The sequence below is a fragment of the Mus musculus genome, chromosome 12 (assembly GCF_000001635.26).
Source record: "Mus musculus strain C57BL/6J chromosome 12, GRCm38.p6 C57BL/6J".
Taxonomy (NCBI): Eukaryota; Metazoa; Chordata; class Mammalia; order Rodentia; family Muridae; genus Mus; species Mus musculus.
In genome coordinates this window covers 76417210-76440988 of record NC_000078.6, presented here as the reverse complement: position 1 = coordinate 76440988, position 23779 = coordinate 76417210, and the positions used below count along the sequence as shown (strand labels likewise).

The 23779-nt window shown below is 44.6% G+C and overlaps 1 protein-coding gene and 1 pseudogene across 3 annotated transcripts; one reads left to right on the top strand and one right to left on the bottom strand.

The window, feature by feature from the left end:
- Window positions 1-1496: 1496 nt before the first annotated feature.
- On the bottom strand, window positions 1497-23496 carry Ppp1r36 (protein phosphatase 1, regulatory subunit 36). 3 transcript variants are annotated; one of them, XR_003950023.1, is made up of 11 exons: window positions 23273-23496; window positions 21997-22061; window positions 14154-14240; window positions 13007-13104; window positions 12843-12909; window positions 12056-12154; window positions 4563-4846; window positions 3351-3393; window positions 2855-3033; window positions 2436-2624; window positions 1497-1870 (listed from the first exon to the last, which is right to left on the bottom strand). XR_003950023.1 is itself a non-coding variant. In NM_001163103.1 (11 exons), the coding sequence occupies exons 1-11, from the start codon at window positions 23357-23359 to the stop codon at window positions 1684-1686; spliced, it is 1236 nt and encodes a 411-aa protein (NP_001156575.1). In that variant the 5' UTR covers window positions 23360-23390; the 3' UTR covers window positions 1498-1683. The 3 variants fall into 3 exon arrangements, 2 of the variants coding, with proteins under 2 accessions (XP_011242355.1, NP_001156575.1); NM_001163103.1 differs by having other exon boundaries at window positions 1498-1870; window positions 4712-4846; window positions 23273-23390; XM_011244053.2 differs by lacking the exons at window positions 12056-12154; window positions 12843-12909; window positions 13007-13104; ... (1 more) ...; window positions 21997-22061; window positions 23273-23496 and adding an exon at window positions 5524-6639 and having other exon boundaries at window positions 4712-4846.
- Window positions 20499-20599, top strand: Gm25563 (annotated as a pseudogene).
- Window positions 23497-23779: the final 283 nt, after the last annotated feature.

Genomic DNA, 23779 nt, shown 5'->3' with positions numbered 1-23779 from the left:
TCTGGTGAGGTTATTTCACATTTCCTTAATTCTATGGATCCTTTTGTCACATTCTGCCTTTTGTCCTGGAACTCCGCCACTTCATAAATGATTTCTGAATTCTGCATACATTAAGATTCCCTCCTTATACTGGAAAGTTTTGTGGGTTTTGACCAATGCAAATGCAAATGCGAATGCAAATGCATAGTGTGTTCATCGCCATGGCATCATACAGAATAATTTCGCTACCCTGAAAACATCGTCATTTACCATCCATCTTTCCCGAACTTAAGTCCTTGGAGCCATTTGTCTGCGTGTTTTGTTTTTTTCTGATGTGTCTACTATTTTCTTGTTTTTGATTTGTCCTGGATATTATATACTTAGAATCATCCACAGATTTTCTGACTCTACAATATCTACTCAATATTCATTTGCATTTTTGATTTTTCTGACTCTACAATATCTACTTAATATTCATTTGTATTTTTGTTTGTCTGTCTTTCAAGACAGTGTATCTCTGTATAATAGCCCTGGCTGTCCTGCAACTTGCTTTGCAGACCAGGCTGGTCTCAAATGCACAGAGATCTACCTGCCTCTGCCTCCTGAGTGCTAGGATTAAAGGAGTGCACCACTATGTCTGGTCATCTGTATCTTGTATAGGTGGACAGATCACTCTTTTTATGGCCAAATAATACCTTATTGTATAGTTAGACCACAACCTATCAACTGACCTATTAACTGCTTCTTGGTTGTTTTGGCTGCTGATGACCATGAAACAAAATTATTATAAATATACTTTTGTGAAGATGGGTATGTATATTTTTAAATTATTCTAATTTTACTCTGTGTGTGTGTGTGTGTGATGGTTATGTGTGTGTGAAGGCTATGTGTACGTATCACAGCATGTATGTGAGGTCAGAAGACAACATTCTCTCCTCCCACTGTTGCCCTGTATTTAAAGACCAGCTGGTGTCACTGGGTGAGGCTCCTGTGTCTGCTTCCCGTCTTCTGCAGGAGTGCTATGATTAAAGATGCATCTTATTCATCTAGGTCTCTTTACATAAGTTCCAGGGATGGAACACACACACACAAACACACACACACACACACACACACACACACACACACACTCACTCAAATTATCTATGAACATCCATTTAAAGCTGTAGCTATGTAAATTACAAAAAAAGTGACCCCCAGCCGGGCGTGGTGGCACACACCTTTAATCCCAGCACCCGGGAAGCAGAGGCAGGTGGATTTCTGAGTTCGAGGCCAGCCTGGTCTACAAAGTGAGTTCCAGGACAGCCAGGGCTACAGAGAAACCCTATCTTGAAAAAAAAAGTGACCCCCCTCTGGAATTATATAATATATATTGTATAATATATAATGGTCTGAGGAATGATGGGGTTGTCCTCTGGCCTGTGCACACACAGGCACACAAGTACCATATACACTTGTACACCCAAGTGCACTCACACCCCTGAACACAAAGAAGAACTTGTACGAGTAGGAAAATGTGCTTTTTAAGAGCTTTTTAAAACTCTTTATTAATCAAATTGTTAACTTTTAACAGAACTTGATTCAAAAAAATCTTTGACAGTTTAAACAGCTATTTTATGTTAGTAAATATTAATCCTATAAGTGCTATGGAGAAGTAGTTACTTCAAATATAGAGACCTAGGTAAGGAACTGGAACCAATTAGATTATTTAGGGCAGGTGCTTGGCGAAGCTAGTTTTGACATGACTAAACTCAGTGTGTTTTGGATCTTTGTGTTATTTGTCTCGACTATGGAAGAACTTCTTCCACTTGGTTTTGTGTTTTCTTCTAATTCCAGGGGGAGGAGAGTATTCGGGTTGAACAGATTTCGAGGCTCCCCCAAGATGCCAACTCTGTAAAGAGAATTATTGCTGTAGTTAATACAGTAAGTGGTAAGGCCAAAAACTGGTTCATAGTTGTGGTCATGACTGTGAATATCAGTCTGTAATAGTGTATACACACACACACACACACACACACACACACACACGCACACACACGTACGCACGCACGCACGCACGCACACACGCACGCACACACACACTCACCAATCCCATTTCCGTACCACCACTGTGGTCTTACATATCAGCCCCAAACTCAGTCCATAGAAGGGTTCTTTTCTGGCTCTACTCACATCTCCCCAAGATGAATTCTTATAACAGACCCTGAGCCCTAAAGAGTCTGTCCCTCACTCCTTCAGGTTACACCTATCTGGAGTCTAGCACAACTTCTAGGGATTTTGTTTCGTTTTGTCTTTTTCTAGTCCAAATGGGCCTAAGTAGAGATGCTCTGGTCAGGAAGACAGGGGCTGGCATGGGAACAGATGCCTTCTGCCCGGTAGAGGAACCACAGTGCCTGAGTCCACTGCCATCCCTGACCCACCCACTTGTCTCCTGTGATTCTCCTTGGGCTGCTTACATTGGCATAGCCACAGATTCCAGATCTGTTATTATGTTCTCCTCTCGGGGTTGGAGTTTGATGCCTGCCACATACTTTTTCTCTGTGATATGTTGAGCTTTTTCTCTGAGAGACGGCAGCAGCGTAGACAAAACTGGGGAGCGCATGTCCACGGCCTTTTTAATTGCTGGACGTTTTGCCATCATTCTCCTGTGGGAGAAAGAGGGGACAGTCATGTCCCATCATTCTCTGTCTTACAAATATTCTTGAGTGGAGGAAAGGCCCAGTGGTTATAGCTGAGCCAGATGCCGTCATGCAGACTGTAATGCCAGCTGCTTTAGAGGCTAAGGCACTCGGATTACAGGTCCCGGGCCCAGCCTGAGCTACAGAGAGACTTCTTGTTTCTCAAGAACAGAGAGAGAGTGAATCAGAGGTCATACCTGAACTGTACCAATGTCATGCGCTTCTTCTCTCCTCCTGACGCTTCGTCTTCATGCTTCCTTCGAGGAATGTTAAACATATTGGTCCGAAAAAGCCTGCCTACCTCTTCCTCGATCTCTGTCAAGTACTGACGTCGGAAGACGATCCAGGCTATACAGGTACAGAAGGTATAAAAGGACTGGAAGAGAAAAAAGAAAAATCACAGGACCCAGAGATGGTATGAACAACTCCCAGAATCACACAGTGCCATTACAGAGGCACAAGCCCAGATGATCCAGCCGGCGCATGTCCCCGGAAGCTGCACAGAGTTACACGTGTCTTCACATTTGTGGGGAGAAAGTCAGGCCAAAATTCTAAGATATAGCAAAAACCATATTATCGTTCTTTTTTAAAAAATGGATACATTTGCTTTAAAAAAATCCATCAAATGGCTATTGGCTACTACTTTGTGCTGCTTTCCTTGCAAATGAAAAGTCCCCAAAGCAAGGGGCTTACCTCAAAGAATTTCCAGTCTTTTTGGGTGTCTGATATTTTCTCCCTGAAATATAACAAATCACAACTCTAGGTGATAAGTTCACTGACCCCAAAACGTAGGGTTCTAATTCGGATCAGGACGGTCCCTTGAGGCCATAGGCACCTTTGCTAGCTGACGGGGATTATGAGGAGGCAGGGGAAACTTGAGGTGGCGAGGCTCAGTTAGAGGAAGTGGGTCACTGGGGATGTGCCAGACTCTGTCTCTGGACTCTTCCCCATCCCCCGCCCAGGGAAGGTCTTCAAGTGATCCCCCTGCCTCAGCATTTCCGGTGCTCCCTACTGTAGGTAAGCATTACAGACACTCCCATGTGTATTGTTAGCCTGGCAATATATCACATGAGCATTTTTAAGGGTTTGCACTTTTGGTTAAATGTGTTCTGGATGATAAGCCGAAAGGAAATAGCCCAAATGTAATGTGAATAAAGATATTCAATACAAAAACATTGCAAGACAAAACAAACAAACAAACAACAAAATAAACCTCAAAACGCACCGATGTTCGAAAAAGGAATGGTGAATCTAATGGGCTAGCACACACAACAGAATCCCTACAGCTATTGAGACTGTGTACCAAGAATATATGTGGATAAAAATACACGTGTAAAGAATGGGGGATAGAATGGTTTTTCACACCCAACCGCTTATGCACAGCTGCTGTTGAGACTGTACAAGAAAAAGTAAAAGCAAGCACACAGGAAATGTAGATGCAACAGGTATCCAGGACAACTGAGTTGGTCCACTCATTAACAAACCCGCATCTGAAGACGAGGGATGTCTTATACTACGCTCTTTTCCTAGGTCAAGGTGTGGCTCTTGGGCAGATATTAAACTAGGAGCTACAGAGTTAACCGCCAAAGCTCCCCATCCTGTAAGTCTCTTTACATTTTAGCTACAGCGTGTCAACCTGAGGTATAAATGTCCCACAGACAGTGCTGTCTCGGTGGTGGTCCTCACGGCTGAGGTTGATGCAAGAGAAGCAGATACTGCACCCCACCCCCTCATTCCACCCTCCACGACATAGGCATCAATTGGCCGTCTTCTGAGACAGCTATGCAGCCACGAAGCCCAGGTTCTCAGGTGAGCAAGACTCTAGAGAGAACAAGTGCTGTCATCCAAAATGGGGTACCGTTTTTAAAATGCCAGCTGAGACTCTGGAATCCTTTCCATACTTACTTGGCTCTTTCAAAGCAGTTATCATTAGCGCTTGGGACAGATTTTCACCTGAACCCCATTAAAGGAAATACTGTCTCAAGGGTACCAGAAGTCAGATGGAGAGGTGCTAGAGATGTGCTGGCCGAAGGGCAGCAGATGCGCATGCGTACTTTCCACAGCTCAAGTGATGCTTATCCGCCATGCCCAAGCCCAGCACGAGGATGCAGTACTTCTGAGCCAGGTACTTCTGTGCATCTTCTAACTTGTTCACAACCAGCTCTACCTCTTTCTTCTCTATCAGGCCTCTGGGGGTGGAAAGACACGAGGTAGATTAATCCTGGTCAAAGTCTATATTAATGAGCAAGAAGTCAAAAGTATAGGCTACTTGGAAAGAAATAGCAGTGAGTCAACAAACTTCACTGACCAGTTTGACTTGCTTGAATTTTGGCATAGGGAAAATCCTCAAATGTGGGACCAAGAGAGGCAGTCTGTTTTCTGGTCGAGCTAGGTTTAAACCTGGGAGACCCAGCAGACTAATCTGCAAGGGACGATAGGCCCGTTTGCCATGCTCCCAGACACTAGGCTCCTGACACGAGGACCCAGCTCCATAATTTTGTGGCCATCAGTCACATAGGCTCTCCAGACGCCACTCCCACAGTTACCTGGTAACAGCCAGGTATGCTCCTCCCCACAGTTACCTGGCAATAGCCAGGTAAGCCCAGCCCACTATAAAAGGGGCTGTTCCCCCTCCCACTTATTCCCTTGCTCTTACTGTTGCTCCCTTGCTTCCCCCCCCCCCCCAATTCCCTTCCTCCCTCTCTCCACGTGGCCATGGCCGGCCTCTACTCTACTTTTTTCCCTCTCTCTGTCTTTCTACAATAAACGCTTTAAAACCATGGACTGCCTCTTCTCACCAGGACCAGCCATACTAGAGCAATGGAGCACACACATCTAAACTCCAGTGCCAGCCAACCCAAGTCACCTGTGTGAGCAGCACAAGGCTCCTCCCCAGAGCATCCAGCCCGAGCACTCTCCTCCTGCCCTTTTCCCTTCTGCCTGGGTCAGAGCCCTCCTGCGGGCACACACTCTGATCTCAGCTCTTCCGCAGCAGACAGCGGAGTCTGGGATGTCCGAGAGCCTGAGAACCGCCTCCGTGCGGTCCAGGACCCCTTAGCCAATTCTGCCAGCTCCGAGGGGACCCCAGACTGCGCCTCCCCTTCCCCCCAGTGGAGTCCTGCGACTTCTCACCGCCCTGCAGCGGCGTGGGGTCCACGGTGCAGTCAAACTTCCAGCATCCGCCTCCATGAGTGGCCCTAGCCCTATGGAGGGCGGGACAAGGGACTCCATTTTTACCCCACACTCAAAATCTCCCGTTCTCTTTTAAAAAAGGATATATTTATTTTTACTTGGTTTGCATGGGTGTTTTGCCTACATGTGTTAGGTGCCTGGTGCCCACATAAGCAGAAAAGGGTCCAGGAGTCATGGAGAGTTGTGAGCCACCACGTGGGGACTGGACCTGACCCCTGGACCTCTAGAAGAGCAGCCAGTGCTCTTATCTGCAGAGCCACCTCTGTGACCCCTCAAAGTCATTTAATGACTATTATCCATTGGATTCAGCATCTCTAGTTCAAGGGGGAATGTCACTCGTATAGAGATCCTTAGACTCTATGCTCTGTATGCATCCTCAGCTACATTCACATTGGAGCCTAATTCCTAGAGAACTCTCAAGTAACAAGTTATCTGAGCTGGCTGCTGGGGTGTCTGGTGGCTTTCCCATTTCTGCCGATTCCTAAAGCGCAGTGGAGACTCTTTGCCACCTCAGCTTTCCCCAGGGCCCCCGATGCTGCTATTAAGTTGAGGGGTTCTGTGTCTGAACGCAGGCTGCTTCCAGTTCCGAGCTCAGCTCCAGTTGGTAGGGAACCATTCGCTGGTCAGTACTCTGTGGATTTTGGCATCAAGTGTATGAAAGCGCAGTCCAGCTCTGATTGAATCGCAAATGAACTTTGTAAAAGATGCTTGATCTTAGGCGACAGCAGGTCTGCAGCCTAATGTTAAGTGTTTGCAACACGGTAGAAGCAATACTGTTGACAATGCTGTCAAGTGTCACTGGAAAGCAAATGGAATGTGCTCTCAGTAGTGACGAAGTGCTGCCCCCTTTGAAGCTACACCAACTATATAAAGACATAGCAGGCTGGTGGTGGCAGACACCTTTGATCCTAGCTCTTGGGAGGCAGAGGGAGGTGGATCTCTGTGAGTTTAAGGCCAACCTCGGCTACAGATCGACTTCTAGGACAGCCAGGCTACACAAAAAAATCCTATATGAAGACATGTCTGAATGGAGAGGGATGAGTTTAAGGATGCCATGGGCCTTTGAAAGGCAGTGTTATCTCGGGTCATCCAAAGCTCGTGAGTCGCTGGAGTAAAATGAGCTTCTGCAATAAAGAAAGTGGGCTCCAGCTTGAAGTGTCCAGATGTTACTTAGTCCAAACACAGCTTCTACATTCAACCAGCAGCCTGCAGACCAAGTCCTAGTGCCTGCCTCCCAGACTTCTTCAAATACCCCTTACCCTTCTTTCTCAGAGGTGCCACTAGCTAATCCTTTTATGCTATAGAAACCAAACCAAACAGCCATCAAAGTGGGGCTTAAGCCAGGCGGTGGTGGCACACGCCTTTAATCCCAGCACTCCAGAGGCAGAGGCAGGCGGATTTCTGAGCTCGAGGCCAGCCTGTTCTACAAAGTGAGTTCCAGGACAGCCAGGGCTACACAGAGAAACCCTGTCTCGAAAAAAACCTAAAAAAAAAAAAAAAAAAAAGTGGGACAGCTAGGCAGTCGTGGCACATGTCTTTAATCCTGAGACTTGGGAGGCAGAGGCAGGCAGATTTCTGAGTTCGAGGCCAGCCTGGTCTAAAGGGTGAGTTCCAGGACAGCCAAGGCTACACAGAGAAACCCTGACTGGAAAAAACAAGCAAACAAACAAACAAACAAGCAAACAAATAAAACAAAATCACTCTGGACAGGATTCTCAACCTTTACTCAATTATAAAGGAAAACTATCCTGAGGTACTTGCTTAAAGTACAGATTCCCAGTGTGAATCTCTCTCCGAGATTCCAGAGAGAGTCCAGAAAAATTAAAACAATCATTCCTAGTGATTATGAAGCTGGGCACTGGGGATTCACCTAGAAATATACATCAGGAACCTGTGTGTTGGGCTGGTGCCTGCCGTCAAACCTGATGACATTAGTTCAATCCCTGGGACCTACATGGTGGAGAATAGAATTGTCCTCTAACCTTTGTATGTACACACACACACACACACACACACACACACACACACACACACACTTTTTTAATTAACAAAAACAACAACAACAAAAAAAGAACCTAGGGCTGGAGAGATGTATGTATCAGTAGTTAAGAGCAGTTGCTGTTCTTCCAGAGGACCTGAGTTCAGTTCCCAGCACCCATGTGACATCTGACCTGTAACTGGCCTCCTAGAGTGCCTGCACTCACGTGCACATACCGCCATGCAGACATACACACCTACACACTATTAAGATCAATAAATCGTTTATAAAACCCTGTTGAAAGTGGGAAGAAAAGGGGAAGCCATGAAGCCAAAGCACAAAGGAAAAACACAAAATCCCAGAATTCCAGGCAGAGCCCATCTGTTCCCACCCATGTGCCGAGCCTGAAAACCATCCCCTCTAGGATTTAGGACACGTGTCTTCAGTTCTGCCCATTGCTTCTAAAATTTATGTGTGGGAGTAGAGGAGACTGAGCATCATGTAGCCCAGGCTGGCCTTGAACCTACTGTGTAGCTGAGGACCACTATGAACACCTGTGAATCTGCTCTCTCTGCCTCCACCTCCCAAGTGCTGGGATTACAGACTGAACCACCATGATGGCTTTGTGTGTATTAAGCAAGCACTCTACCAACTAAGCTACATCCCCCACCCTTAAACATTCTTCAGACAGTTGATCCAGTGAGAGGTTCACCTGAACTGACAAACACAGTCCTTAGCACGCGAAGGGGTAGGGATGCAGTTTGTGCACAGGACCGTGCGTTCGACCCCTAGCTTCACCTAAAATGAAAACTGCGACACTGACAATCTTGTGGAAAGTGAAATATCACACACATTGCTGCCAAAATGAAGTTGGCATAATTCTATGAGAACAAAAAAACATTTGAAAGGGAATTTAAAGAGACATAGAAGTGATTGTACGTTTTGATCCCTCTTAGAAATTTATTCTTTAAAAAGCATTATCCAAAGTCAGACGGAGAAATTTTGTGAATGAAAACACACTGTTCTAAAAAACAAAACAAAACAAAAAGATATTCAGTTCTGAAAATCTGAGCTAGGCATGGTAGCACACACCCACAATCCCAGGACTTGACAGACTAGGCAGGAGGATCAGGAGTTCAAGATCAACCTCAGAGATATATTGATCATAAGGCCATACTGAACTAAATAAGACCATCTCAAAACCACCAAATTCAATACACAATAACAATTTTATAATAAATATATAACAAGTAACAAATTAATATATAAAATAAATAACAACTATTATTATTATTATTGAGACAGAGTGTCTCACTATGTAGCCCTGGTTGCCCTGGAACGTACTATGTAGATGAAGCTGGCCTCAAACTCATAAATATCCACCTGCCAATGTTTCCCAAGTCCTGGGATCAAAGGCAAGCACCAGCTGACCTACAGATATTATTTATCTATCAGAGAAACAGGTAATGTTCAAAATCCACAAACACAAGTGGCATGAGAGGAAAGCTCGCACGCAGCCAGTTATGACGTAAGGGCTTGGCAGTTACTGACTTTGCAGGACTGAAATCAATTCTTTTCCTCTGTGCAAACACCCTAACACAGTCTATATTTAACTCTGTTATAAAACGACTGATTTCCAGACACTTGAAAAATGAAAAGTTGTCATGATGTTCAGAACCCATAATCGAAGATTTGGGCTGCTTTGTTTTCCTATTTGGCTGTGTTCTGGTTAGTTTTCAGTGCATTTAAAAACTAGCTGGGAGACCTTTCTTCTCTATAACTTATAAGCTAATATGTAAAAGAAATGTCTTTGCTAGATCAGTAATGAGCCTCAGAGTTAAAAGAAATGGGAGAACAAAACCAGCCAAAGAGCTGGACAAACTCACTGAGCCCAGCTTGGGACTCTGAGGCTCCTCAAGTGTTGTAAGCCACAGTTGGCCTCAGCTGTGGATGCTGTCATAGAAACGCTTCGTGTTCTGGCTGCCCTGCTGGGAAATGCCACCCTGAAATAACACTCACTTTGCGAATCTCCTGGTGGCATCGCAGGGACAGCAGTGTCAGAAGTATTACAAAACTGCTATCCAGGGTCATCTATCAGTTCACAAACTGTTTCTCCAATGGCTTGGTCAGATACGGGGTTTTCTATTTTAAAAACATTCTGTAGCAACAAATCAATGGCCCTCCTCAGCATTCCTAACAGTGAAATCCCACAGAGGGGAGAACAGAACAGCCTGGGCACTTGGAAAGTTCCACAGCTTGTGAAAGGTCACCTAGCCTAGGAGGCAGTGTTGTGTTCTGGGCTCCAAGTTCCCAGAGTTTGTCTTTCAGCCACTGCTGCCTAACAGTGCAGTTAAGTTTTCTACGGACGTTCTCCCCCCAGCTAAATCTACTTAAAAAAAACAAAAACAAAAACAAAACCACTAACAATTTAGCTTTTTGTTACCAAACTCTTACAAACTTTTTAGCATGAATTTTGTAAGCATTTAAAAAAAAATGAGAGAGAGGGAGAGAGAGAAAGGGAGACGGAGCGAGAGAGCGCTGCACGGTTCCATGTTGAAGTCACTAGCTATATGTGCCTGCTGAGCACTCCTCTGAATTGAGGAGGCCATTAGAGATACTAGATTCAGGCTGGAGAGATGGCTCAGCAGTCAAGAGCACTGGTTGCTCTTCCAGGGGAGCCTGGTTCAATTCCCGGCACCCACATGTCTCTAACTCCAGTTCCAGAGGATCCGACACCCTAACACAGATGTACATGTAGGCAAATCACTGATGTACACGAAATGAGAGAGAAAGAGAGCAGATTCTAAAGATTACAGAAAAACGTAAAGTCTCCCATTGCTAGCCTCCCAGGGCTGGGGAGGTGGTTCAGTAGGTAAAGTGGTTGGTGCTCAGGCTTAAGGATCCAGCCTTGGATCCCCAGCATCCCTGTGTAAACTTGGCATGGTGGCAGACATCTGTGACCTCAGCTCTGTGGGGAAATGAGACAGACAAGTCCCTGGGGCCCTTGGCCAGCCAGTCTAGCTGAAAATCAGCAAGCTTACGGCAAGAATACAGTGAGAGGCCATGTCTCAAAACACATGGTGGGGGGCGTGGTGAAGCACGCCTTTAATCCCAACACTTGGGAGGCAGAGGCAGGCGGATTTCTGAGTTCGAGGCCAGCCTGGTCTACAGAGTGAGTTCCAGGACAGCCGAGGCTACACAGAGAAACCCTGTCTCGAAAAAACCAAACCAAACCAAACCAAAACAACAACAACAAAAAAAACACATGGTGGGAATGCTAGAGACCTCAGGCCTTCACATGCCCATGCGCATGTGCATGTGAGCATACTACCCCACTCCTACATGCATACACCACATGCATACACATGCATACACTATACACACTCACCTGCACATACAAATGCATGCACACACACATGTATATAGCATATATGTATGCACAAAGAAGGAATACAATTTTAAAAATAGAATTATTTTAAAATAGTAACATCCTAGTGTTGACTACATGTTATCATCATAATATTTTTAACTCAATAGGTTGGATAAAATAATTATTTAAATTAACTTTAGATAGATGTCATTTTGTATCTTTAAAAATAAAAACATTAAAATGTTTTATTATCAAAAATATTAAATAATATTAAAAATAAAAATTTCTAATAATGCATTAGAAAATTTTGGGTCCAGCAGCGGTGGTGGTGCAGGCCTCTAGTCTCAGCACTTGGGAGGCAGAGGCAGGTGGATCTCTGAGTTTGAGACCAGCCTGATGTACAAGAGCAAGTTCCAGGACAGCCAGGGCTACATAGAGAAACCTTGTCTTGAAAAACCAATGATGAAGAAGATGATGATGATGTAGACCATTTTAAGTTGCAAATATGGCTCTCATTATATCTCATCATTGAACGGTGCTGATGTACGCTTGCTGCAATGTTTCATTATGAGAATTCCTGTGTGAACTGCTCAGTGAGCTTTAAAACAAAGCAAATTCTCCTGTGTAAAATGTTTCCTAGACGCTGGGCAGTGGTGGTGCACGCCAGCACTTGGGAGGCAGAGGCAGGCGGATTTCTGAGTTCGAGGCCAGCCTGGTCTACAGAGTGAGTTCCAGGACAGCCAGGGCTATACAGAGAAATTCCTAGACCAGAAAACTTTCCAGCATGCCACCACCCCCTCAGCCTAAGTGAGGCTGCCAGTAATAAACCTCCCAAGCATGCTATGAAACCTTACTCACACCACGCGGCTTTGGGGATTCTTCTCCATCGAGAGTCTCTGCAGGTAATAAGACAGATAGTACAACAGCGCCATGAGGAAGCTGTCAAGATTCTTATTCCTACGGGGAAATTGAAGAAAAAAGACCAAGAACCAACATCGGCATTCTCATGAAGAACAAAGGGACGCTGTTTGAGAATAAATAGAAATATATAATTCTAAGTCTATTACACAGTTAGCTTACTACCCATTGTGCTAGAGATGTAAAAAGCGCCTGAAAAAGACTCATTCCTGGATAGTAAGATACCACATTATTAACGCATTGTTAGTTATTTCACTTCACAAGTATTCGTTCTTTAAGTGACATATTTTCATTGTTTGTAAAATGTACTGGCTTGGGCATAGTGGTTCATACCTGTGACCCCTGCAATCTACAGCATCTCAGGTTCCAGGCTAGCCTGGGCTGCTAAACATAACTGGCGGAGAAAACTTCCCCATACCATAACCCTATTTCAATATACAAGCAAAAGTACAGAAATATATGAAGCAAACATACTCCTCCCCCACGCTTATGTAAACATCTCCTTGTGGAGATGCACTCATGAACACCGACTGCTCGGACACAAACCGCTCTCATTCTGTGCTCTAGGACTTAGGAGCTCCTGTGGCCTCAGGTAGCTCTCCCAGATTCTAGTCTAGACTTGCGCAGGGGCGCTCTGTGCTCTCTCTGAGAATCAGACCTGTATTCACTTATTAGACAAAAGTCCCTGCAACAGGAGAGGGATGCATGCCATCTCATCAGCTTGTACCTCAAAAACGTGGTGAAGGAGCAGATCCGCTGCATTTCAGTGTCCTGGAGGGACAGCAGGGCAACAACTGAAAGACAGAAAGGGGGCAGTTAAACGGAGCCGCGGAGATGCACTGGAGGCCGGGGGCTGCACCGCCTCGGAGTAGGAGGAAGAAAGTGGCTCACACTTGACGTCATCCAGCGTGACATTGCCCTGCTGACTTCGTTTCTCCAAAGCCTTAGCCGCCTTCTCATCCCTTGAGGCAAACCTTTTATCTGTCAACCTGTTTGAAAAATTGCATGGTCTCAAGTGATTTTTTTAAATTTATTTTTATGTTATCTGTAGGGGTGTGTATTACATTCGTGCGGTGCTCACTGAGGCCAGAGGAGGGTGTTGAAACCCCCAAGGACAGTTACAGCTAGTTGTGAGCTCTAGGAGTCAAATCTGTGTCCTGTGGAAAGGGCAGCCAGTGTTCTTCATCTCTGAGTCACTGCTCTGTCCCTCAAAGAATATTTTAATTCAGCTGTATCTAGTGTATCCTGAGATACACAGGGAATTGGCTTGCAATGAGAGCTTGAGGGGCGTGCACAGTCCCATTTAATGTAGTATTATTTCAAAATGCACTCTATTGAACACTGTATCTATTATGCTAGAAGTAGAAGCATATATAAGTAGCTGTAACTGTCCTTGGGGGATTCAACACTCTCCTCTGGCCTCAGGGAGCACCGCACAAATGTAATACACACCCTATAGATAATATAAAAAGTTTACTGATATAAAATGTAAACTCAAATATAGACCATTTTTTCTTTGTTTTGTTTTGTTTTCTTGAGACAGGGTCTCTCTGTGTAATCCTGGCTATCTCCAACTCAGAGATCCACCTACCTCTGCCTCCTGAGTGCTGAGGAGCATTAAATTCACATGCTACCACTGCTCAGCTTTCAAATGGATCATTTATATCACTTAATGGGTTGCCTAGAATACATGAGGTCCTGGTTTAAGTTCCAGTACTGCAGATAGATGGATGGATGGATGGATGGATGGATGGATGGATGGATGGATGGAAGAAAGAAAGGATGGGTGGGTGGGTGGGTGGGTGGATGGAAGAAATTCTAGTGTCACTGCTATTTTCAGATTTTAAAAAAGCTATAACAAGTTTGAAATGTATCAGTAGCCATGTTATCAAAGGAATGACCGTCTAGGATCTGTTTGTAATTCCAGCTGTAATTGAGACCCTGCCTGTGTTTCCCTTGATAGGTATTTTCACGACAACTGGTATTTCTTTGCATTTGTAAAGACAAGTGAGTCCACTGAGGAGAGAAGAGCAGCCACCTTTCCGAAGCTCCGCTGTCCATCTCAGCAAAGTGAACCGCCTTCCCTTTCTTGCCTTTCTCCTTGAGTTCTATTGCAGGTGTGAAACTGCAACACAAAGGTAAGGTTAGCAACTTTTCCCAGAGGAAGGCAGATCCTACCGGGGGCAGAGCTCATGGAGTCTGAAGATTGGCATATATTAGCCGTGTTCAACTCAGGATGTATTTTACACGTGGAGCCACTCTCAAGAGGAAGATTCACACCTTCGACTCACGTGCAGCTTCTAGAATATCACCATTCGTAAAACATTTCTGTCTGAACATCTTGTAGTAACGTTTACAAAGAGCAAGCTCATGAATGCAGAAGACATGCAGAAGGCTTCCTATGTTTATTGAGTACTGTGACAGGCTAGGCACTTTAGGCACCGTCTCATCCCTCATGGTAACCTTATGAGAAAAGTGTTACTGCCATCATCTTCACGCCTGAGAACTGGTCAAGCCAGCACAGGCTCCAAGGCCTCTAGGCACAGAGCTCTGTACTCACTCACCAGGCAGTTCTGCCTGATTCAAAGCAGCCCTCACAGTTTAGCTGCTCTGGGAAGGTGTCAGCAGCTGACTGTATGTGGTTGGGGTGTGTGTGTGTGTGTTCTTAAAGGGAAAGCATGGGAGAGAGAGAGAGAGAGAGAGAGAAAGAGAGAGAGAGAGAGAGAGAGAGAGAGAGAGAGAGAGAGAGAGAGAGAGAGAGACTTTATTCAATGTGACCATGTTGGGAAAGGCAAAGAGATCAGGGCAGGGAAAGTTTGAATAGAGCGCCAAGGATGGGCACTTCTAAGCAGTCCCAGTGATGTGCAGTCCCACCCTCTGTTGTCCCCATTGTCTGGGCTTCAGTCCCCTGCAGTAGGGTATTCTGACAAGTTGCTAGGACTCAGTAAAATCTCGTCTCTGGTGACAAGTTCCTTCAATCACATAATATAGGAGCTATGTGGGAGTAGTGAGTCTAACAGACCATGATGAACAAATATATCCTGAGGTCCTACTATGTTCTAGATATTTCTAAGGACAGGAGATTGTGTCTGGAGTAGAGCCAACACATAGAGTTCTCTGGAATGCCATGTCAGACGCAACAGTTTGGTGGCTTACTGGAGGTTACAACTTACTTTTCTAACCCAATCCAGAAGCTTCCCCTCCGCCTCACTATTAGCTCTAGGCATACGTGTAGTAACAGAGTCATTTTTTCCACATTTGATTGTTCTCGAAAAATGAAGGCCAAGCTTGACCCATTATCTTCTTCCCAGATCCCATAAGGACATTTTTTTTTTTTTTGAGAAATACTATCCCATGGGAATAATATATTTAGTTTGGTACTTTCTGCTAGGAGGTTAGCCAACCTCCTGGCAATAGCCATGCTGTAATAAAACATTAGCTCCTAAAGGCTGGAGAGATGACTCAGTGGTTAAGAGCACTGGCTGTTCTTGCAAAGGACCCAGGTTCTATTCCCAGCACCCACATGGTGTCTCACAACCATTTGTAAGTACAGTTCTGGGAAATCCGATGCCCTCTTCTGGTCTCTGTGAGAATTAGGTACATATGTAGTGCACAGACATACAGGCAAAGTACCCCACACATAAAATAATAAAATAACCTTTTAAAAAATCTTCTTACAGCCAGGCCGTGGTGGTGCACGTCTTTAATCCCAGAACTCAGGAGGCAGAGGCAGGTGGGATCTCTGAGTCCAAGGCTAGCCTGATCTATAGAGTGAATTCTAGGACAGCCAGGGCTACACAGAGAAACGTTTTGTCTTGAAAATCAAAAAATAGGGCTGGAGAGATGGCTCAGTGGTTAAGAGCTCTGACTGCTCTTCCAGAGGTCCTGAGTTCAATTCCCAGCAACCACATGGTGGTTCACAGCCATCTGTAATGGAATCCAATACCCTCTTCTGGCGTGTCTGTATGAAGACAGCTACAGTGAACTCATATACATAAAATAAGTCTTTTTTTAAAAAAAGAAAAACAAAAAAAACAATAAAAATAAGAGTTCTTTCAATAATGGCCTTAAAGGGTATGTTTTGTCTCTAGAACCATGTGAGGAATATTTCCTGAGAACTTGTAATGTGTACATGAACAAAGGGATACACTGGGAAATTGTAATATTGGAGCCTTATTTGAATTCTCATCAGCACAAACATAAAATATATCAGACACTAGGAACCAGCTGAATGCTGACATGAATATTTTATACTAAGGCTTATATTTAAGCATGCACATAGTCACTTGGTAGGTTTTCTATGGAAGTGCTTATAGCTTGAAGTACATGCCGAGATATTTAATTAATCAAATTATGTGACACTGGGGTTTGCATCAAAAAAAAGAAAAAAGAAAGAAAGAAAGCCTGAGGGGTCAGGTGGATGGCATGTAGGATTATCACCTCTGTATGTCTTTGTGGGGTGGGGGGCTACTCTTTAGATTGGCATCGCTTACATTGTACATGTAAGTCCTAAGTATATAGTTTGATGACGGTTTTAATGTGTAAATACTCAAGTGACTACTACCACCACAACATGTGAGCCATTTCCAGCGCCTCAGAAAGCTTCCACGTCCTCCCTCCCCACCACCAATGAGAAAGGGAACTTTCGATCCTTATCATTACAATGTTTCGTTTTCTAAAAATAAAAATTACTAAACTATAATTTTTGTGGAGGAAACTTCTTTTTTTTTTTTAAGATTTATTTATTTATTATATGTAAGTACACTGTAGCTGTCTTCAGACACTCCAGAAGAGGGTGCCAGATCTCGTTACAGATGGTTGTGAGCCACCATGTGGTTGCTGGGAATTGAACTCAGGACCCCAGTCAGTGCTCTTAACCGCTGAGCCATCTCTCCAGCCCTGGAGGAAACTTCTTATGTCTCATGATCTACTTTTATCTTTCTCAATAATTCTTACTCCGATAAAAATTTTCCTTTCATTTATTTATTTTGTGTGTTTGATGTGTGAGTGTAGGCATGCGGGTGACATCCATCACACAGGTGTACAGTCAGAGGACAAGCTGTGGGAGTCGGTTCTCACTTCCCGCCTGGATTGAAGGTAAGGTCTCCCTCGTCTGCTCCAGGCTAGCCTGTCTCTGCTGGGATCGCAGATGTGCACCAGCACACCATACTTTTCCATGTGGCTTCTGAACCCAGGTCCTCAAACTTGCTTGGCAATCACTTTACCTGTTGGGCCGTTTCCCCGGCCCTTTTCCTTTTCTTTTTTTTTTCCTTTTGTTTTTCGAGACAGGGTTTCTCTGTATAGCCCTGGCTGTCCTGGAACTCACTTTGTAGACCAGGCTGGTCTTGAACTCAGAAATCCGCCTGCCTCTGCCTCCCGAGGATTAAATTTAATCCCGAGGATTAAAGGCGTGTGCCACCACGCCCGGCCCTTTTCCTTTTCTTAATTGGCATAATTTAACACATGTGTGGGAATACGTCGTATGATATCCCAATTCACGTACATAAAGTATAATTAGTGATCAAGTCAGGATGTGGCATGCCTATCACAGCAGGCGCTTACCGTGGCTTTTGTGACGAAATCATTCACAAACCTGTCTACAATGATGAAATATGCAATTATTTTAACCTATATCTTATTGGGGGTGGGCATTTTATTTTTATTTTGAGAGAAAGTCTCATATAGCACAAGTTGGCTTTGAACTCTATCTCAGGCTGGCCTTGAACTCATTATGGAGCCAAAGTTGGCCTTGAATTCTTCATTCACCTGCTTTTCACTCCCAAGTGCTGAGATTGCAGGCATTTACAAACTATAACCTTCATTCTTTTTGTTGTTTTCTGTTTGTTTTTGGATAGCTTAGACTCAATAGGAAACATAAGAGGGCCCTGAGCTTATGCTTGTCCTGCCTCTATCTCCCCAGAGCTGGGTTTACAGACCTCTTGCACTGTGCCCAGTCATCTGCAGTGCTGGAGATTGAACCTGGGAATTTACAAATATGAAGCAAGGACTTTACTAACTGAACCACATCCTACCTTTGAAGCCATAACAATCCATACTCTCCAAAATTAATGTCAGTCCAGTCCACCCATATATTCAGAACAATTAATAACAAGCTAATAAAGACTTAGATTCACCTGGCCATCATGGGTACCTCACACGCATACACATGCTTAAAAGTAAACCTAAAACATTTAGTTGATTAATACAGTTCATGACTATGAAAGGATATTAAACTTTTACCTTTAAACTTATTAGTAATCTTAACTATGAAATAGTATGAGGTTAACACTAGAACTTAGTTTGAAAAGTACTGTCGATTAACCTTCTTTATATAGAAATTCAGTATATAGAGCCGGGCAGTGGTAGTTCATGCTTTTAATCCTAGCACTTGGGAGGCAGAGGCAGGCAGATCTCTGTGAGTTCTAGGCCAGCCAACTACAGAGTGAGTTCCAAGACAGACAAGGCTACACAGAGGAACCTTGTTTTGAAAAACAAAAAGAGAGAGAGAAAGAGGGAGAGAGAGAGAGAAGAAGGAAGAAGGAGGAGGAGGAGAAGGAAAAGATGAAGGAGGAGAAGGAGAAGGAGACTGAGACGGAGAAGGAGGAGAAGGAGAAGGAGAAGGAGAAGGAGAAGGAGAAGGAGAGGAGAAGGAGAAGGAGAAGGAGAAGGAGAAGAAGAAGAAGAAGAAGAAGAAGAAGAAGAAGAAGAAGAAGAAGAAGAAGAAGAAGAAGAGAAAAGAAAAGAAAAGAAAAGAAAAGAAAAGAAAAGAAAAGAAAAGAAAAGAAAAGAAAAGAAAAGAAAAGAAAAGAAGAGACTGGAGAGATGGCTTAGCAGTTAGGAGCACCGACTGCTCTTCCAGAGGTTCTGGGTTCAAATCCCAGCAACCACACGGTGGCTCACAACCATCTGAAATGGGATCTGATGCCCTCTTCTGATGTGTCTGAAGGAAGCAATGGCGTACTCACATACATAAAATAAATAAATCTTTTTTTTTTTTTTTTTTTTTTTTGGTTTTTCGAGACAGGGTTTCTCTGTATAGCCCTAGCTGTCCTGGAACTCACTTTGTAGACCAGGCTGGCCTCGAACTCAGAAATCCACCTGCCTCTGCCTCCCAAGTGCTGGGATTAAAGGCGTGCGCCACCACGCCCGGCAGAATAAATCTTAAAAAAAAAAAAGAAGAAGAAGAAGGAGAAGGAGAAGGAGAAGGAGAAGGAGAAGGAGAAGGAGAAGGAGAAGGAGAAGGAGAAGGAGAAGGAGAAGGAGAAGGAGAAGGAGAAGGAGAAGGAAAGTTCAGTATACAGAAAGCACACTCAGAAAGGCAAGGCAAGGTCACACTAGTATTTAGCATCCATGCTGGCAGTTAAGATTTGCTCTCCTGTGGCTAACCTGTCTAAACCCAAGCTCCCTCTCCAGTTCAGACTCACCCTGTGTGATGTCACAGGAGCTACTGACCAGGATTTTCCTGACATCTCAGAAGAAAAAGACAAACCTAAATGACTGCTTTGGAAATAGCAAGCTACTCAGAGATGCTGAGAGAAACATAGTCTATAAGATGTAAATGCTTGCAGGAATGTATGTACCTAAGAGGTAGTAAGCTTGTCCAACATGAACAAAGGCCCTGGGTTCAAAGCCCTGGGGTCAGCATGGTAACACAAAAGTAAAACAGAAACATTTAACTTTGACTCTAATGTGAAGTCTCGGAATTATCTGACAATACATCTAAGCTTTTATAGTTATAAAACTTAAGTATGAACTACGCATGCTTTAACCAGCTCCTTGCTGGACCTTCAGCTTCATCTGCCCAATAGCTTATGAGATTTTTTTTTTTTGGTTTTTCGAGATATTTATATATGAGCCTGCAATCTCAAACATTTTTTTCATAACACCAAGCCCAGACCCAAACCACTAACCCCATAAGGATAAGGATGGGGGAGGGGTGCAACCTGTAGGGACAGAGTAGCTGAGGGATAGAGAGGGATTTGCCTGCCTCAAATGCCCGAGGTGCTGAGTTTAATCCCTAACAACAAAAACCCAAGTATCTTTTTTTTGGTTTGGTTTGGTTTGGTTTGGTTTGGTTTGGTTTGGTTTGGTTTTTTGAGACAGGGTTTCTCTGTATAGTCCTGGCTGTCCTGGAACTCACTCTGTAGATCAGGCTGGCCTCAAACTCAGAAATCTGCCTGCCTCTACCTCCCAAGTGCTGGGATTAAAAGCATGCGCCACCATGCCCAGCTTTATTATAATAATTATTATAGTGTATTGAATTGGGTGGTTTTGAGATGGCCTTATTTAGTTCAGGATGGCCTTATGATCAATATATCTCTGAGGTTGATCTTGAACTCCTGATCCTTCTGCCCGGCTCCAAGTATCTTAAAAGAACAACTGTGTGCTCGCTTAGGCAGCACATATACTAAAATTGGAACGATACAGAGAAGATTAACATGGCCCCTGCGTAATGGAGAGGAGCCTGAGGAAAAGAAGGTTCAGTGGCAGGCCCAAAGTGGGATCCAGCTCAAGGGGAGGCCCCAAGGCCTGACAATATTTCTGAGGCTATGGAGCGCTCAAAAAGTGACCTATCATGACTGCCCTCCAAAAGACCCAATAAGCAGCTAAAAAAGTCAGATGCAGATATTGGCATCCAACCAATGGACAGAAGCAACTGACCCCTGTTGTTGAATTAGAGATGGCTGAATGAAGCTGAGGAGAAGGGCAACCCTGTAGAAGGACCAGCAGTCTCAATTAACCTGGACCCTGAAAACACTGGAACACCAAACAGGCAGCTGATATGAGGCCCCCAACACACATACAGTAGAGGACTGCTGGGTCTGTGTTCATTCAGAGATGATTCACCTAACTCTCAACAAACTGGAAGCCCAGGGAATTTAGAGGTCAGGTGGGAAGGGGGTGGGGGCATCCAGGTGGAGACAGAGGAGTGGGGAGGTGTGGGATGTGGAGCAGTCGGAGGCTAGATGGGGAATAGAATATGGAGTGTAAAAAGTAAACTAATTTAAAAAACAAACAAACAAACAATTGTTTGGTACATAACTATGCTGCCCTGCCTGGCTTAGATACATACGCCTAGTCACCATCCCAAAGAAGTTTTAGTTTGTTTTTTTTTTCTCCCTTAGGCTAATCATTTTAATCTTACAAAATTTACTATAAACTGCAGAAGGTGTGATGTCATCTGGTCAATTTAAAGTGTGTAATCCTATAACTTAAAGGGCAGTTTTGGCTGGGCATTGGTGGCACACGCCTTTAATCCCAGCACTCGGGAGGCAGAGGCAGGCAGATTTCTGAGTTCAAGGTCAGCCTGGTCTACAAAGTGAGTTCCAGGACAGCCAGGGCTCCACAGAGAAATCCTGTTTTGGAAAAAAAAGAAAAGAACAGAAAAGAAAAGAAAAGAAAAGAAAAGAAAAGAAAAGAAAAGAAAAGAAAAGAAAAGAAAAGAAAAGACAAGACAAGACAAGACAAGACAAGACAAGACAAGACAAGACAAGACAAGACAAGACCCTGGCCTGTGAGCAAAGCAGGTAGACGTTTAAACTATCTCAGCCACCAGAGACCTGTGCAAATGGGATACATCATCCAATCTCCCTCGAGTTCCTTTGCTCTTGAAAAATCTCAGCTCCTTAATGGTAAACTGTTCGGATGTTTCAGAGGGTGGTTTATACGGTTAGTACAACGGCTAGTGCATAGAAGGCAGCTCACCAGACATTATCAGAAAACTGTGTCTTTAAGGCTGTTGAGCAAAATCACTATCTTCAGATAGTGGGGTTCCATTTTATGTTTTAAGACTCTTCTGTATGACTTAGTACCCCCTGCCCCAGCACATGTCATTGTCATAAAAATGCTTTTTTATATTAAAAAGTTATATTAAACTTTACCTTTTAAATTCCAGAGTTTTTGTTTCGTCTTTCCAATACCACATTCCTAGTCGTAATCCACATTGCTGTAAAATGAAATGATTGCATCATACACAACTAAAATTCACTTTCCAACCTACATGTCACTACAAACCTTTAATAACTCCTGCTCTTCCCTCGTTAATTTTATTAATTAATCACATTGAAGACGTCCTTGAGTTTCTGCTCCTCCTGTCCCTACCTCTCTGTTGCTGGGATTACAGACATTCGACGTTACACCTGGTTTATGTGATTCTGGGAACAAGGATCCAAAACAGGGATGGGTGCATGCTAGAATGTCACTCAACCACCTAAGTGACACCCCAGCCGACTTCATTTTATGTGTTTGGGTGTTTTGCTTTTTGTGTATCTATCTGTACTCCATGTGTGTGTGATGCTGGCAGAGGCCAGAAGAGGGCACTAGATCTCCTGGAGTTGAGTTAGCAATGGTTGTGAGTCGATTTGTGGGTGCTGGGAATTGAACCTGGCTCCTTTGGAAGAGCAGCCAGTACTCTTATTCACTGAGCCATCTCTCCATTGTTTGTGGGTTTTTTTTTTTCTCTTGATTTTATCCTTTTTGTTTTCGGATGTGATTTCAATATGGAAAGGGAAGAAAGGATGGAGAGAAAAAGTGGGACAGCACGCAAGGGGAAGGTGGGAAGGTGGGAAGGGAAAGGGAGAAAGGAAACTTAGCTCAAGGCTAGTAGTCAGGCATTTGGAAGATATCATACAGCAACCTTTAGTCTAGATTTAAGTTAGACTCCCATTAAAAAAGGAAGGGAGGGAGGGAGGGAGAGAGGGAGGAAGGAAGGAGCCGTTGCCCCTACCTTCAGGAACAGAAATTCCTATGTTAGCAGGGTGCAAACAACCAGCCCTTGTTTCCCCGGGGCTCTACCCAGAGCCCAGCTTCTCCTATCTCACAACCACATACAGAAGAGAGTGGACTTTCATAATAATCTACATATCCGTGTGGGAAGTCAGACAGAATTCAATTCCGACAACACACCTCTTTACTTTTGCATTTGGGGACAAATAAGCTCAACCGTTCTTGAAAACTGCAGGTATCAGATGAAGGCGTCGAGCCGCCTGCGGAGGAGCAGGAGCGCAGAGAACAGGACCAGGACGCCAAGCGCTGCCCTGGCCTCCCTATAGAGTCCCTACTGGGCTCCCCCAGTGCCTGCTACACGCCGAGAACGGGTCCCGGTCAACACTGCCCTCCGCCACTCGGCCCAGGAGCGTGCGACCAGGCTGCACTTACGTCCAGCCGGGTAGAGGATTGCCCGACAAACTGCTTTCTCCTGGAGTAAAACTCTGGGACGGTGAACATGGCCTCACTCTTGACCATCACACCCGCGTCACCTGGGATACCGCCACGCCGCCGTCCGGCTGGCGCCGGAGGGGCGGGGCTCCCGCCGGACGGGGGACCCCGAGCACTCTGGGTGTCCCAACCCCTGCTGTGCTCGCGGCCAGCCCGGACTTGACGCTTCCTGCAGTAACACGCGCCCCGCCCCCCCGCCCCCCATGAAACCCTCACGCTGTGCTTTGATTGGACTAACTAGGTACAATTCTGTAGGAAAGACCTGTTCCAAACTGCTTTGGCGAGCATAGTTAAGCTGAAACACAGTGAGTGGGCCTTAGCTTGATTTGGAGAGTTCGATTAATGGAAGAGATTATGGGCACGGAAATACAATGTTTTGGAGGCAGTTCTCCATAACTAGTCGAACCTGTTTTTAACCTACTTCTGAAAATATCCACATCTCCGGGA